We start from the raw sequence: 17,270 nt of genomic DNA on the forward strand, positions 1-17,270 counted from the left end.
CGACTGATGAGCAGTAGAACTCCGCAACGCACTTTATTTCCTTCAATTCTATATAGATATAACGTTTGTTCGAGGCTTAGCGGTAGCCATACAAGCCAAGTTGCAACATGTATTCCACACCATTATAAGCTGCACGCGATTTTGAACAAAACAGTGACAATTTTTTTCGTTTCCCGTTTTTGACTGTGCACTGCTATTTGAGTTACCGACTGAAATATGTCTCTAAATTGTCAGGGCAGTATTGTTCTATTTTACATCTATCCGCAGGGTCGCAGCGTGTGCAAAAAAGTCCCATTTAAAGGGGTTATTTTACGAGTTGATGATAAAGTGTTTTCGATTGTGTTGTTAAATTTCTATCGAGAAGATGCGGTTACTCTAATAAATGACTATAATGTCTGTTTGTCAAGAAAATTGTTTTTCTGTTCTCATCGAATCAATAACCTTGATGGTGGTTTGACAGTTATCTAAGTCTTTCCATTTTTATTCGATTTTCTTTATTTTCAATTTGTGTTATTCTGCGTTTAACCAACTGCACATCTTCATTGCTCTCTAATAATCGCACAGCTTACCCCAACAGCTGTTGTGAGAAGGACGTTTCTCTAAGACATGAACTGTCTTTCAACATTTTGCGAATGTGTTTACTATACTTGGTAATTGTTTTCCTTTTGTTAGTTTAGTTGTTTTAGTAGGTATTGGATTTGAATCTGGTTTGTTAAAACACGAACACGACTTCAACCGCAGCTTAGGCTTCCAACTCCAAGGCGACACCGATCTTGTGACCGCCAGTGTTGAAGCTCTTTCCGTCGATCATCGTGGACAACGTCAAAGTGATACCTTTGTTAAAAAAAATTATTGTATTGCAGAGCAGTTTGGTTTCAATCCAGTTGACACTTACCGTCACGTAGTTTCTGCTGATAACCGAGACCAATTTGACTCTGATTGTTGACCTTGGCTCGTACACATGCATCCTTGTCTAAGTCGTACTTAGCAGCCAGACCAAATTTGGTCGCGTTTGAGCCAGTAGCCCATGAGAGCTGCACACCGGTTTCCAGACGATCATTGCACCGCTGGTAGATCAATCCGCCGAACTCACGTCCGTCGTTGCTATAGAATGACAAAAAGTATATATTTATTTTAATGTTATATTATGGCATCTATCGCAATCGAACTTGAATATGATTAGGATACTATATTTTTTTAACATAGTAAAAGACAGTACTAATATCAAGTAATCAAGTGTGTTCTGGTGTGCATGACTTGTGTTATCATTCTCATCCAAAAGAGTATGAAGATAAAGTCACAAGAAACGAAACTATTAAAAGATTTCGACGAATACATATCTAACATTTAGTCTTTCTCGTCTGCAAAATACGTCCCTGTAAAGTTATCTTTTATGTTTATCATTCAGGTGACTTAGACATTTTATCTTATCTCCGAAAATTATAGCATATTTTAAAATTCGTCGTAAAACATGGTAGTAAAGTTAGGTAATTGAATGATACTTACACGTTCGTGTGTAAAATGAAGTCACCAGTAGAGTAACCGAGAGCGAAATTGTTCGCGGTAATCTTGGACTTCTGGGAGTCAAATGCAACCTGGTAACCGGCGAGCCAACCCTGATAACCGAACACACCGGAAGCATTTACCAACGGTCCCGCTAGATCAACATTCACGTCAGCATCCACGCGGACTTTATCATGCGAGTAGGAGGTCTTGAAGCGTCCGGTCTTGCTTCTGTAGGACAAAGTAAAAACATTAGCACTGTCTACCTTTCGTCGGTACTTGTACGTGACAGCATAGTTCAGAACAAGACTTTCATACCCGGTTTGTGGTGCGAACGAACCGTCGAATGACAGTTTCAATCCTTTCACCAGTTGGTTTTCCACTGACACCTCCGAAGTCAGGGTGTTGTCCGTGTTCCACTTTTCAGAAAAGTTCAAACCATACTCCTTGACTTTGTATTTGGTTTCGAGTGATCCGAACACCTTTCCGTTGTCCTGATTTGAGTGACCGCTGGTGTTGAACTCGACTCCGGAGCTGGTCTTTGTCTTGACATCAAGCTTCCACAATCCGAAATGATACCCTTTGTTGAAAACATCGCGAGCCTGCTTTCCAAGATCTGAGTATGCTGGTGGAGCCATCTAATGTAAGAATTGTTAGTCAATAATACCTATCAATCGATAATAGTTTTTGTATGTTTTTATGTTCGCCACCGTCTAAACAAAGGATGTATTTGGATAACAATATATTATTGAAATCACGTCAAGCAACGATCGCGTATACAATGTGCAATTTATTCTTATCGACACTACTCGAGCAGAAAGAAATATTGGTAAACAGCTGTCAGGTATTCAATTTCTATAACAGCGAATCATACTATTACTTTGATTAGATTCAAGTATGAGTGCATAGTAGTGCTCTGTTGATACACGAATGTTCATATTCACTAAGAAGATTCTAAAAATAAGGGCCGGTGCGGCAGAAATTGTAAATAAAAGATTAGCTAATTATAATCTGTCTCTAGGAGCAGACGATGAACTTGAATCGGGTTGGTTACTAAACAGAAGAAAATTGATAGTAAACATTTAGTCAGCGCTAAGAGGCTAAGACGCGGTAAACCACCTCAATATTCATCAGTTTTCTATATTGCTGGAAATCTTACTAGTTATGATAGTCCAGATTATTGCGATATAGATTGAAAAAAAGCATGTTCTGAAACAAGTTCAGCGATATTACACCTCAAAAAAATGCACGTACACAACAATGATCTTCGACTTGTTCCGGAATTGGAACCAGATATAACTACCACATAGAAAGGTTTACCGAGCACATCGCTAACTTTGGAGAGAAATATCAGTATAACAAGAGAACGATGCCAAATTTTTTACTGTAAAATCGTTAAAAGTACGGAAGTCACTTTTAGTTCATTAACGCAATTTTCAAAATGCTATCTTTTCTGACTTTTTTTTTTAGAAATGCGGAAATTAAAAGTTGAAAAATACTTGAGTACATTTTTTCTCTCGTACTCGTATTCACCTCTGCGCAAGTTCTTAATTTTGCGCAGCTAAAAAGTTACAATAAATGTTCATGTCATGCTGTTTACGCCGTTGAATGCCAAAAGTTTGTCGGGAATCCGGTTTTGGCCCTGTGAATAATCCAGCCCATGATTCAGCCTTCCTCTTGCCATGATTGGATGTTTGCCATAACGGACGGAAGCCATAATGTACGTTTAAAATTCGATTTTTTGGTACGGTGGCCCAGAACATCGTCCAAATCAAAACTTGAAAAATTAGCGTAACCCCCTTCAGCTAGCTTGCAAGAGGCCATATCGAATCAGATGGAAGAAACCAGAAAGCGGTTTTGTCGTGGATGCGAGAACAAGGGAAAACTAACTGCAGTCAGTAGATCTAGGAAACTAAACAAAGCTAGATAGACGTGATTCCTGCGGGAGGAAGGCGGTGCTCCCCCGCAGTAATCCGACGCACCTAAAACTTTGTCGGCGGTTTACAAGGAAGATTTAAACATTTTATAAATGAACCATCTATAAAGTGTTTACATCTTCCTAGTAAACCGACAACCACTTCGGTTCCACATCACTATTTGTACTTCTTAGAAGCTCTTTAAGAGAATATAAAGAGTACGGCAAATGTCTGGATGGTTACCGATAACGTCCGGTCACCGTTGGGCACAATTCATATATACTAGAGTCAGTGTTGGGCACCGCTAATTCGCTAACCGATACAATTTGCTCGATAATCGTGGAAATTTCGCTAATCACTAATCGCAAACTACAAATTAACAGTCACTGTTTATTTTTGAACATATCGCAACAACTTACATTATAATCTATCACTGTACAAATCATTACTAATTTGTATATATTACACGACTTTTCTTAATTTAACAAAGATCAAAACCTATTATAATGGATAAAATGCTTTACAGTTTATCAATTTTAAAATAAACAGCGGCACTTCATTTGGAATTATGGACCAGCAAGAATTTGGCCAGTCTCAATATAAATTATAAACTATAACTATCGCTTCTCGATTGGTCGGTTAGCGAATTAGCAAATTAGCGGTGCCCAACACTGCGTAGAATCTTGTTTTACGTCCATTCATTTTTTTCCTTTTTTTAGATTATAATTACTTTAACAGCTTGGGTCATTCTGTGGGGTTGGGATTTGAAGCCGGGTTCTCGGCGTGAGAGGTGTAAATGCTAATCACTACACCGAGACTGAGCCCTCCACAAATCGAAAACCAAGTTTCCCTAACTTAGTTTTTTTTTGGTTTTGGACCACTGCGCATTCGTTAAGGTTGTGCATTCTTTCTAGAAAAAGAATACAAAATGTTCTGCGTATAGTTTGGAGCACAATAACGAGTCGGTGCCCAAATCTGCATTGTATTAAATCGCATATTTTGAAGGAAGCGCTGCGTGTTATCACTTTGTTTGCCCGAAGCATGATCAAAACTAATTAATCTCATTAATTAAACTAAATAATTCAACACTTGCAATAGCTTTCGATGAGAAATTTAAAAATTTGCTTGTGATCCAAAACGGAGATGCTTGACATTTGAAAAATTTTACTTTTTTCACGATTTCTTTTCGACTGTTTTGACTAGTCATGTAGTAGTGATCTGGTCATACTAGTAGCACCTAGTAGTCAGGCGTAGTATAGTCTCAGCAAAGATCTATTTTTTGTTTTTAGAAATGTCTTACAATTGAAACATTTTTAAAACATTGATCTCTATGAAAGTGACAAAAATAGTTTAAAAACTGTAGATTGTTGTAATTGTGAAATTTTGAAATGTATGACCGGACAGAACTCTAAAGGGTCAGTCAAGCAGAATGCTGCGTCAACGCATCCGTCAGCGTCAATTTGACAGTAAAAAAACTGTAAGAATAATGCTGACGTACGCGTTGGTGCAGCATTCTGTTTGGACCTTAACCCAGACCAAAATTAACAGTGACTCTTTATAACTATTAAATACAGTTTGAAATGGTTGAATCAATGACAATATTTAAGAGTTAACAATATAAATCGCTTACTCGCTGTGAAGACCCTTCTATGCAGGCCTCATAACTACAATCAATTTATATAATATAGAGCAATTATGTATTACACAGGTCAATGATCTTGCATGGGCTTCTCGGCAATATTTTATGGAAAAGAGATCAGTAGAGGGAATTCAAGAATAGAATTAGTTATTACAGCAACCTATTAGGTACAATACTCTTATTCCGATAATCTGTGACTAATGCATGAAAGCCATGCAAGTACGTCATGCTTTGCGAAATTGTCATGTGGCCGGGAGAGCCGCACTGAGAAACATGCTTTGCTCTTTGCCATGCTCTAGTGACGTAACATTTTTACGGCAGATTCACGAACACAGAAATGCGTTGTACCGGGCGGAACATTTTACATATTAAATTTAAAGCTTACTATGCTGTAAAACCGGTGACATACGGAAAGCGAGCCGATTTCAACTGATAACGGGAAAATCATTGCATAATGGTAAAATAGGAATTTCTCTGATGAGCATGAATAGAAAGTATTCTAATTGGAAAAACCGGTAAACGAGAAAAGTGCAAGCTAAGGATTTCAAATCGTCTGCCTCAGCAGATTATGCTGTATGTTCCGATCTGAATTAGATAGAGGAAACGGTCCGTTATTCTCTCCTATATTGCCAAATAATGGAATGGTGTGTGTAACAATCCTACATAGCCCATTAGTTTCGCAGCCATATTGATTTTCTTTAGCCGGAACCCACATGCTATTTTCTTGTTAGGATACCGATTAGATTCTAAGGTTGATTCGAACAGCACTATTAACTATATTCTCAGAATTACACAATGAATTTCAACCACCACCCCCACTTGAGAATGTTTTTGGCACCAATTCTTCATTCGGGAGAATATTGATCGATTATGTAACCTACTTGCAATTGTAACACACAAATAATTCTTTCTGCTCGCTATTCTGTTAATTTCCCAAGTTTTTACTCTTCGCAATACTGATTTTGATATTATGAGAATGAAGGTTGTAAAACGTAATTCCATTCATACAAATGAAAATTTCATAACGGAATCGTAGCAAGGCACGGTACATGTACAGAATGAATTTATGTGAATCCAACAACTCTTTCTGAATTATGTTACGATGCACTGCAGTCCTTTACTTACTTTTATAGAACTTTTATAAAAGGAACACTAACGTTCTTTTTCACAGAAATAACTAAAATGCCGGACTGGAAGGAAAATGGTCACACAAGAACTTCTTCAGTGGATCTTTTAAGACTGCGCTGCGAAGTGAGAGAAAGCGTAAAGATTTTTCTGTGGTGATTTCGAGTGCATGATTACGACGAAATTTTCACACACACATGCGCATTTTTACGTGAGTGGTGAATATGTAGCTGCTTTTCAATGAATAGAAGAAAGGTGCAGTTGGTAGAAGCAAATGGGGTGAATTAAACGAAATAATGCCGAAAATTTATAAATACAACGCAGACTGAATATTTTCGGGAAAATTTCGGGTAGAATGTCCTGATATTATCTTAACAGCGACGGAACCAGTCGTTACTTTGTTATTCCATTTTTACCACCCCGGTGGCAACTATGACGTTTGCGAACAAAATATGTTAAGCCAACATGGGCTGCATCACTGAATCACTTGTAAATAATATGCAAGTATGCATGCAAAAGAACGAATCACACGGTATTTCTGCAGCACCAGCAGTAATTTTCGTATAAGGTTATCATCTGAATCAGTGACGTTTTCTCTTAGTTGAATGTAGGGTTGCCAAGTGGCCGGTTTTTCACCTGCAAAGCCGGTGGCCGGTCAATCCTGCAAAAAGGCTGGTTTTCCGACATAGGAAGCCGGATTGGTACTTTTTTTCCTGATTTGTTAAATTTTCTGATAAATTTATTAGCAATCCTGAGCAGTGGATCATTGAAGATAGCCAGTTTTGCAGTGACAATACTTTGCTTCTGGCGGTAATATACATTAAATTGTACACCAGCACCAGAAGCAACTAGTTGTTTTCTAGTATCTTCAATAATCCATGCAATGTTCGTTGTGGTTTCGATTCCACGACTACCTAAATAATAATAATTACCGCACATTACACATTCCAGGCAAATTCTCTAGTAATATGCTGCCACAACCCCCCACCCCCCCAATTTTTGAAGACAGGACCGACCGGCCGGTTTTTGAAATTTTCGGACTTGCCAACCCTAGTTGAATGTAAATTATAATTATCAATGAGCTGTTATTTAGTCTTAAAAAATATTCAATTCCATATCACATAATTGATATATTTACGTGGTTAAGTTTCGTTGGCTTGGTCACTATAGTCGCTTCACTTCCACTGTCGTGTGAATGCTGCTTATTAAAAGCAAAACGTATGTAGCGCCACCTCAATATGTGGCTGTTTCAGGAAACATGGTAGATGCATTGCTGCTTCGAAAGCAGCTATTAATTAGCTTGAAGCTTGATAAAATCACCAGATTTAGATGTTTAAGAGCTGAAAAGAGGTTCTCATTTCTAAACCTAAACCATAGATCAGCCACAGGTTGAATAAAATCAGCTATAAAAGCGTTTGATCAGCCTGAAATTGTTACTTGGGTAATGCTCCTAGCACGAAATAGAAATAGAAGTTCAAACCACAGAGAACAGACTACCATCAGGTAATTGACAAAAAGTGTGTAAAAGGTTTTTATGTAATCTACGAGTAATTCTTCAATAGAGCACCCCTCGAGCAGTAAGTGGCAAACTAAATCTTGATGTCACTGCCATCGCTGCTATGTAACTCCAGCACAAAGAAATATTGATAAAGGTACATGCATATTTTTTGATGCGTTTGGCAAACTATTTCTGGAGGGCGCTACCGACAGATTTTACACACAATAAATCGATTACTTCCTTCGAGCCTGTTAATCTGTTCTCTGTGGTTTCGAGATATTCATCATGCAGGAGGAGAAATGGTAGTAACTGTGTGCGGTCACCTGCAGAATCCATCAGCGTCGGCTCGGGAGCTGGCGGCACTGACGGATTGTTCTAAAAGAGCTGTGGTGTGAGTAATTGAGGGTTGCAAGGAAACTCTCATGGCTGTCCACAAGGCGCAGATCAGACATTGAAGTTGAACTCTTGATCGTCAACTGCGGTTGAGGGTCATTTGGAAAGTCAAGGCTGATCTCAGCATCACGGATTGTGCTTGGGCGATAAAAACTGAATACCGCCCGTTGTACGGCGAATCCGTCTCGGAATGGCTACAGGTGTTACCGAGGAAGTGGGCAGCCCAACAGAAGCCTCAAACAATAAACAAAAGCTAGAATCCGGTCTCGTGGGATGCGGCCGGGTGGTGACGAAACGCGATGCATGTGTTCATGCTCAGGTTCGCGGTAGGGTTTGTGGTAGATTCGAGATTGGTTTTGGAAATGGGTTCATGATAAAAGGTCATGACTTGGCAAGGGATCTGCTTCACTGGCATTCGTGTGAAAACCACTATTTCGTGACGGACAAGAATTCGAAAATACACAGGGTTAGGTGCCTCACCAGGCGGATTTTGCCATTCATTAAGTTCCATGACAGCCTACCGCAGTTTTAGCTTGCATGGACCATGGACCATGGACTTCTGTTCATCTCAAAACAGCTGAGTGCACCAAATTATCCCCGGGTTCTTCCAGTATTCAAATACTGGAGGATAAAGAAGCGAAAGCTGAAGATGAAGAGAATAGTCACCAGCGACATTGGTCAGATGAGGAGTTCGAAGTGCCGGCTAGCCGTGGCCGTGACTGGGAAGGGTGTGCACCGGCTAACGACCAGTGTTAGCAGTAGGTTTGTTCATGCAATGTAACATAATTTCCTATGTTGCATCCTTGGAAACTGTTTCGATTAAAAAATTAATCAATGCGGGACATTTTGCGGGACGCTTAGTAATCCGGGACAAGCCATCCAATTCCGGGACTGTCCCGCATAATCCGGGACGTCTGGTCAGCCTAACTTAGTTTCAGGCTCACTGACATTTTGAGTGCTTAAAGTAATCCTACGTCATAACAGATTACAGAAGTTCTTATTTCAAAATTGAAATACAGTTGGATTTCGAATTTGGCATGGTTCGATTTTGGCATGCCTCGATTTTGGCAACAAAAGTATTCGTTTTTGGCAACACAAGATATTTTACTTCCAAAAACATGCTTAAATATCAATCAGTTTCTGCATACATACTTTAAATGACGAAAAAATGATGCCCTCAGTATGTTCATGAAAAAAAGTTATATGGTTTCGAACAATAATATTTTTATTGCCGTAGCACTACGTCTTACCGCAGGGTGTCAATAACTTATTTGCACCGGACGGATAGCTTTTGACGGACTTTTTAAACATAAAATGGTTGCAATCGTTGATTAATGATATTTAGTCAATTTCTAATGCATTTACATTAAATTTTTTCATATCGAAAAAGGGTCTCGATTTTGGCAACATAGGCGACACGTATTTGTTGCCAAATTCGAAATCCTACTGTATCGCACCTAGCACCTTCGCTTTGTTCTAGGTTTAATACAAACCGTTTCATATTTCTAGAACTATTATCACTTATTGCCCACTTTAGGAGAAACTCCGGATCTCCTGGGCTGGACGCCAAATAATAATTGAATAACAAAATCATGAAAACAAATTAAACATTTAGCGACCTATTCAAGGGACACTATATAGTAACCACATAAAAACTTGCCAGCTTGATTGGTACAGCTTTTTTCAAGATTCTCCCTTTGGAAGCACGCTTCGCCTGGCATATAAAAATAGTTACATATTCGCATGAGACCTAAAATAAACGTGTCTAGCACGGGCACCAGCGGCACGATTGCAAGTTTTTGCCATTAGTAGCTCTTGAGAGCGAATTGAAAGCAGAATATTTTACCAAAAAATTTTTCAAGGGATTTGATAAGCATTTTAGCTAATGGTGAAAACCATTGGGATTTGTCATGAGCGAATTTTTTAAAGTATTGGAAAACCCTGAACTAGGTCGTTATAGTGTGGCTGCAAAGGTTATACAAGCAGGGGAAATTCTTTTCGAAGAAAAACCATTTGCGATTGGGCCAAAGGTGGACAGTCCTCCGGTGTGTTTAGAATGCTGTTGTACAGTCGACGGGAGTGCAGCTGGTCCAAAATGCGCGTTCTGTGGCTGGCCTATATGCGAGGAGTGTGGTGAAAACTTAAGCAACATTGTCTATCACAAGAAGGAATGTGCCCTGTTCGTTGAAAATAAGGTCAAATTCCAGAACGTGCCAAATTCGAACATTAGCTGTATCCAGTTGGATTGCATAACCCCGTTAAGGGTTTTGTTGCAGAAAGAGGATCAGCCAGGGCGATGGGACGCGGAAATTAGTGTAATGGAGTGTCATTCTGAAGCGCGTAAGGATACCGCCATCTGGAAAGCCGATCAGAGAAACGTCGTTGAGTACCTGCGGAGAGCGTGCGGTTTGAAGGATCGTTTCAGCGCAGATTTGATACAGCAAGTGATCGGAATCCTTGCAGTAAATGCATTTGAAGCGCGAACGAATCGTGGCTTTGCCATGCGCGGACTTTATCCAAAGTTGGCTATCATGTCACATTCGTGCGTTCCCAATGTCGTACATTCAATTTATCCTAGCAGTGGTTACAGGTGATTAATGTAATCTGATTCGTTTCTAATTTTTAATTAAATTCCAAATTCAGCTCTACTGCGCGGACAGGTTTTGTATTCGCTAGCATTAAGTAGATGATCTAGTCGAAAAATAACTTTTTGGATCCAGGGATTTGTTGTAAGGTAGCTTTAAGTAAAATCAAAATTTAAAACATAACGTTTGAATTTTCTTGGTTCGTTTTCTTATAAAACGTTCTTACTCTAGTACTGCTCATGTTTATTGAGACATTTGCTAGTCGCTTCGATTCTATATTCCTAATGGAACCCATTTCCCGCGCTCTCACATGTAGTTATTATTATTTTAAAATAAACAATTTTGTCCAATAAGCGATCAATATTTTTTCTTTGATTTTAGTCTAACTGCAAGGGCAGCGGTTGATGTCGCAGAAGGTGATCAGCTTCACACTACTTACACTTACACTATGTATGGGACAAGTATGAGGCAAAAGGCACTCAAAGCTGGAAAATATTTTACGTGTCATTGTGCACGCTGTGCAGATCCTACTGAACTAGGAACCCATTTCAGTTCGTTGATTTGCGAAAAATGCAGTATCGGTCTGATAGAGTCCAGCAATCCTCTGGGTAAGAACTTAATCTATTGTTTTATTAATGATAAAACTTACGCTCTTATGTTTCAGATGACGAAGCTGACTGGAAATGTACACACTGCGATCATTCTATAAGAGGTTCTATAGTTTTAAAAAAGACACAAATTATGCAAAGCGTTCTGGACAGAATAGATTATACAAGTCACGGAAAGGAAAGGTTGGAAAGTTATGAGCGCATTTTTGAAAAATTTAAGGGTATAATTCACCCACTTCACTTCATAAACACATCCATTCGAGACAGCTTAATTCAGCTCTACGGCAGGGTCCCCGGCTACAGAATTTCGGAAATGTCAGATGCGTTATTGGAGCGTAAAATTGAACTATGTAAAGACGTACTGCAAGTAATGAACGTATTTGAGCCTGGCAAAAGCCGTGCGCGTGCGATGATTCTATATGAGCTGCATGCACCGATAGTCTTACTAGCAAAATTAAATTTCAATCGAAGAAAATTAGACAAGACAGCCTTTAAAGATAAACTGCAAACCGCAGTTTGTTTACTGCAGGATTGCGTAAGCATATTGGAATGGGAGGATCCCTCCACAGCAGAAGGTATTTTGACAAATATTTCGAAACAAGCAATTTTGCATCTAACGCAACAACAGCAAATGTAAAGACACATTTCATTATTTTACTTTTTCGAGACAGATCATAGATCACAGTCGCCTTTTAGTAAATTTTAAAAAAGTGTCGAACCTCAACTAATCAGTATAGGTAAGTGGTGTCTTTCCCTTATCTATTTAACGAATACAATACAACATTAAATTTGTCTCGCTATATTTCGATCGGTTATATTTTTTGTCTGCTCAAAAAGTTAAGTAGGTAAATTATTCCGCAAAAATCATTGTAATTACAATTTCCGTTGTAATCTGCGAGAATAAAATAAACAATCTATAATCGAATGTTGTGCACCTTTTGCTCCTGACTAGATTCTCGCCGATTGCTCTTGTTGCTTAAAAACCATCAATTCTAACTGAAGAAGTACACTGAGTTCAACACTTGCCGCAGGTCAAAGTCACCCTTATTTGGATATTGTTGAAGTATCAGATTGAGTTTGCGTTTCGTTAGATCGATTACCGAACCGTCGTTGGATATTTCGCTGTAAAGAGAGCAAAGAAGTTAGATTGCGCACAGAGAAAACAACATAAATTCTCATCTCGATCAGATACCTTTCATTGTAGCTATATTTTTGAGCCAAGAATTTCGAAAGATCTTCTAGAATTGGCTTCGAGTGAAGGGCAACAAATTGTTCGCGACAAATCTTGAAAATAAAACAATCAGTTTGATTATTATTCCCTATGAAAGTAGCCGGTAGTATACCTTATTCATCGTTGGTACTGTGCAGGCATGAGTCCAGTAACAATCATGAACGGAGATGAATGTCAGTCCAGCCCGTTCACAGTGCAGCGAGGTTAGCATCATATGGCTCGAGTCTAGCGAATGAACGAAGTTAGGAGGGAATGCATTTTTCTGCTTCATAATGTTGGGTTTTTCATATGAATCTATGGCAACTAGTTCCGGTATTTTGTGGGATTTTAACGAAACTGGACGATCAAGTCGATTGTATGGTTGAACTACGGGAAGACCGAGAGGAGTGATCCACTCTACATTTTGACCTCGGACAGCAGAGATTAGCCGTGCGCAATCAGTGAACCAATCTTGAATTTCTTTCGCTGATGTGAACATTTCACTGAGAGCGTTAAAAGTTTTCACCGTGAGATAACTTGACGCAGGCCACACCCAATCTTTCGGGAATTCATCAATGTATTCTAACTGGCGGGCGATCTGCTTTCGAGCACCGTATCGCGTGACGCCATATACGGTTGTCATCACAGTTTGTTTGATTACCTTTCGCTTAATGAAGCCTTCAAGTATCTTGGCTACTTGAACGTTATTGGCAGCTTCTTTAGCTCGATTTTCTTCTACCAATGAAGCGACTGCACTGTACACGTCTTGCGGTACATCTGATGTGGACAGGTTTACACTAATAGCACCCGGTGTGTCACGTCCGAGTGCTGCATAATGCTGCAATCCATTACATGACCCGTCCTGATGGATTGGAAAATCACTAAGATACTCAGTTGGGTCCGGACATCGATGAACTTTAGCGATTTCCATACAGCACGCAAGAGTTTGCCAAGGTTCGTCCGACTGACTCCACCACATTCTCCCCGTCAGAGGGTGATCCGCAGAGTCAAGAATATCATCCATGATTGCATCAGCATACAGTAACCGATCTTGTATCGAATCTCGCTTCTTCAAACCGGTTAAATTTATACAGTGCAGCTTAAGCCAATTGAAACCGTCCGGCCCAAGAGGCTTTCTCTGATGGAATATCATTAAACTGCGTGCTAAGTCATGCCCTAGATGGTTCAGGTGAGGAGGAATCGGATAAACGCGACCTCGGAAGTCTATGTTTTGCGGTAACCAAAAGACTCTATCTCGAAAATGATTGGCCAACGAAAGCCTATACAACGCATCGCACCATAGACTGAACATGTCTCCCTGTTTCCGTCGATGATTTATCTTCTTTCGCATCATGTTAAATTTATCGTAACTCGACATTTCGTTTTTAGGAACAGTATTCTCGACCGGTGGTAACGAGTTTGGAGGTTCGGGAACATCAAGTTTTGTATTACCGCCTTTGTTGAAGATCTCCAACACTACGTCCAGCACAGTGCCATTGATTCTCCAGGGTATACTGGCCAGTTGGTTGAGGGAGTCAAGCGTAGGGTAAATGTGTTTCAGTTCGGTATTACTTATTCTTTCCGTCTGTTGATGCGCTTGGTGAGGTAATCGTATAAGTTCTGACTTTGCAAGGATATAACCTCCATTTACTGGAGTACTCCACGGTTGTGGAGGACACAACATTGGGATGAGGTTCATTTCAAAATTTAGCAAATTTTGTTGTGACTTTCGGTAGAGTTTAACTAGAACAGGATGTGGCTTTATTTGCTCTTTGGCGATCTTTGAGTCATAACGAAACAATGCATAGAAAGCAGGTACCAGTTTTACAGGGCGATTTCCTGGTGCTGTTGCATTTACATTGACCTTAAGATCATTCTTCAAAATGCTGTACAAGAACTTTCCTACTCCATTAACAGCAGCTTTAGGCCACGCGATGCTCTGTATATCCATACTTGCACCATCCTTTCGGCTGTGATGAACTATCCGTTGCCACAACTGTCTTGAATTATCACTACTGTTACCTTTCGCCAGTACCTCACAATAGACTTTGTAAACTTCTTCCGTTTTATCAAGTACGCCATTTTGACGCTTTTGCTCGATGTGGTAACGAGCCTCAACTTTGTGACCTAATTCACGATTGAGATGTGGAACACCGATACTAAAACTATCTGAACCCTCCAACAACTGTTGAGCTTCGGTAAGTAGAATTTCTGTATATTGGGCGATACTAAGAGCTTTCAAATATGGAAATAAGTTTACGGCCCGATTTGATTTCGATTCAGTAATTGCCTTTAACGTGTTAATATCTCGGCGAAAGGCAGCGGATATCTGCTTTGTCCATGAATTACGAAGCTCTGCCAATTCCTTACGCTATAAAAAAAAAAGATGTCGATATTGTCCAGTAAAAACATTTCAATTCATTACTTACATATTTTTTTACAGTTGCATTCGGTTCTGGAAAGTGCTGAATGCTTTTAACTGCTAGTTGTCCTTTAAGCTCCAACTCGATCTGTTCAGCGCTGAAATGTTGCAACTGTTGCATTGTAAATCCCATTTTTGAATTCATAACTTCCGAACCGGTAATTGTAGAATTCTGATCATGAACTATTTCCTCGCCGTCGATTGGCTTCACATGTACATTAAGCGCATTCAGTAAGTGATTGTCGTACAACAATGACGGTGCCGTATAGCGAGGACAAAATGTTGGATCGATTCCACTGAACAAACTTAAAACTTTTTCACGTTGATCTTGCGTGAATTTACTGCGATCCATCACGTCATTCATTGTAATTCCTTTAGATTCTGCTTCTGCGAGATAATCTTTTGCATCTGCTAAATGTTTTTCCGTGGCTTCAAGCCGTCCTATGCATTCAAAAATTGCAGCATACGTTTGATGATTGGGTTCAATACCGTCTTCTTTCAAAATTTTGACGATATCTTTTACTTTTAAAAAGTTGCCACTTTTGGCATAACCGTGTAGAAGGATATTGTAAATGTCAATATTTAAATCTTGTTTATTACGCTTGTACCGGTAATTCAGTACGGTAGCAAAGGCACGATTTATCATTCCGCTCGTAACACAAATGTCTAAATACGCAGTAAGTGTAACGCGAAAACTTTTTTGGCGAGCTAACAATTCATGTTCCGGTGTTTTATAGTACTTTGAGGGTTTCTTTTCTTTTCCATCGGATTGTTTAGCGTCCTGTTTCTTAATTTTGGCTTTGGCCGGCTTTTCAACAGTTTCTGTCTCGAGAACTGGTTCAACATTTTCGAGAAATTCGGTCTCTATCATGTCTTCAGTGTACTGTCTGCTTTCTGTTGCTTTGCTATGAGCTTCATTCAGCAATCGATAGCTTTCTAAAATTTCTGCTAGAGTTTCGTTTGATAGATTTGTTTCTGTCATATCTTTTCCGATGAAAATTATCGGAGTTTCGGCAATGCTATAACTTGCAGTACTGGCTGAAATTTCCGAAGTTAATTTTGAAGCTGCATCAATTTTTTTTGCAGACTGCATCTCATGTGAAATATGATCTTTTATAAAATTTGACAGTTTTTGGGCTTTGAGTTTCTGTACAGACGTTTTAGTGTTTTTAGTCGAAGACTCTTCAACTGAAATTACAAACGGGATTATTAATGCAAAAACTTAAATACATCCTGGACATTACCTTTCAAAAGTTCTGCAAATTTCGTAGAATTCTTTTTGTATTTTTTCTTCTTTACTGATTCGTATTTTTCTGGCGTTAGAGTAGTCGAATGAACGCGCGAAATTGGATCCGTTTTGAATTGTAACAAATCTGAAAAACAAATCCTGTTTATATAGTATGCATTTGTTTTGATTACGCAACTAAATCATAACCTGTTTTTAAAGTGTATGAATGGTATGAATCAAATTCAGTTTATAAAAAAACATCTATCTTTTCCAAATTATTTTAGATAAATTAAGAAACAATAATATACCTACCGCGACAATTCAGTAATCTTTTAAGGCCCGAAATATGTTGATTACATAAATAAGAAAATTTCTGTGTGCCGACACCTGCACTGATACGCGCAACGCCGGATTTGTTGATCAGAAAATTGTTCCTATTTCCCAGGTTCATTAGTCGGTGCATGCTTGTAATAGCTTTGTACTTTCAGCAAAAAGATAATTTAAACACGGATTTTAAATCAAGTTGAGTATATCCGAGCACATTTCACAGAATCTGAAGAACATACAACGATCACAACACAAGAGAGAAGTGAAATAACAAAACAAATAACACGACACGAGTGACAGTGACAGCAGCTTGACAAAGCAATGACTGCACCACTGCAGCAAAAAATTTGAGCTGCATGGTTCCCAGATCGCATTATGAATGTCTTAACAACACTGATTTGGTTTTTGTGCGGTTTTTACATAAATATTGTGCTTCCCGAGAAAATATTTACATATTTTTAGTTTAGAGTTTAGAGTTTTACATATAACCCAATTGTTTCATCTAAAAAGGCTGATTCAGATTAACCGTCAGCAGCCGTCAACAACAATATGAGATTTTTTGGGTCAACGCCGCAGTTGACACTTGGCACGTCCTGTCCTAGCTTTGTGGCCATTATTTCCTGGAAGCATAATTTGCGAAAACTTCGAAACCATAATCCACAAAACTTCTTTCGTATCCGTTCAATTATGTTCCTCTTCAGCTGATCTGCGAAAACTAAATAATGTTACGCTTACGTACATTTTTACGCTTGAACGGTATACAATCATAGATGTTCCCATAGTGACTCCTTCAGGGCGCACCTGCAAAGAGTGGCA

General features: G+C 39.1%; 3 protein-coding genes across 3 annotated transcripts; 1 reads left to right on the top strand and 2 right to left on the bottom strand.

Annotated features, from left to right (window-relative positions):
* LOC128744561 (voltage-dependent anion-selective channel-like) lies at window positions 1–6,297 on the bottom strand. The gene is made up of 5 exons (XM_053841655.1): window positions 6,184–6,297; window positions 1,822–2,141; window positions 1,507–1,734; window positions 896–1,104; window positions 1–834 (listed from the first exon to the last, which is right to left on the bottom strand). Exons 2-5 carry the CDS (start codon window positions 2,139–2,141, stop codon window positions 743–745), a joined length of 849 nt encoding a protein of 282 aa, XP_053697630.1. The 5' UTR covers window positions 6,184–6,297; the 3' UTR covers window positions 1–742.
* Window positions 6,298–9,984: 3,687 nt separating this feature from the next.
* LOC128740350 (SET domain-containing protein SmydA-8) lies at window positions 9,985–11,904 on the top strand. Its single transcript, XM_053835888.1, has 3 exons — window positions 9,985–10,664; window positions 11,041–11,267; window positions 11,324–11,904. The coding sequence occupies exons 1-3, from the start codon at window positions 9,985–9,987 to the stop codon at window positions 11,902–11,904; spliced, it is 1,488 nt and encodes a 495-aa protein (XP_053691863.1).
* A 162-nt stretch (window positions 11,905–12,066) lies between these two features.
* On the bottom strand, window positions 12,067–16,684 carry LOC128741546 (DNA-directed RNA polymerase, mitochondrial). The gene is made up of 6 exons (XM_053837447.1): window positions 16,440–16,684; window positions 16,144–16,272; window positions 14,907–16,087; window positions 12,611–14,848; window positions 12,460–12,551; window positions 12,067–12,389 (listed from the first exon to the last, which is right to left on the bottom strand). Exons 1-6 carry the CDS (start codon window positions 16,588–16,590, stop codon window positions 12,260–12,262), a joined length of 3,921 nt encoding a protein of 1,306 aa, XP_053693422.1. The 5' UTR covers window positions 16,591–16,684; the 3' UTR covers window positions 12,067–12,259.
* Between the last annotated feature and the right edge of the window lie 586 nt (window positions 16,685–17,270).

The sequence above is a fragment of the Sabethes cyaneus genome, chromosome 3 (genome assembly GCF_943734655.1).
Source record: "Sabethes cyaneus chromosome 3, idSabCyanKW18_F2, whole genome shotgun sequence".
In the NCBI taxonomy this organism is placed as follows: Eukaryota; Metazoa; Arthropoda; class Insecta; order Diptera; family Culicidae; genus Sabethes; species Sabethes cyaneus.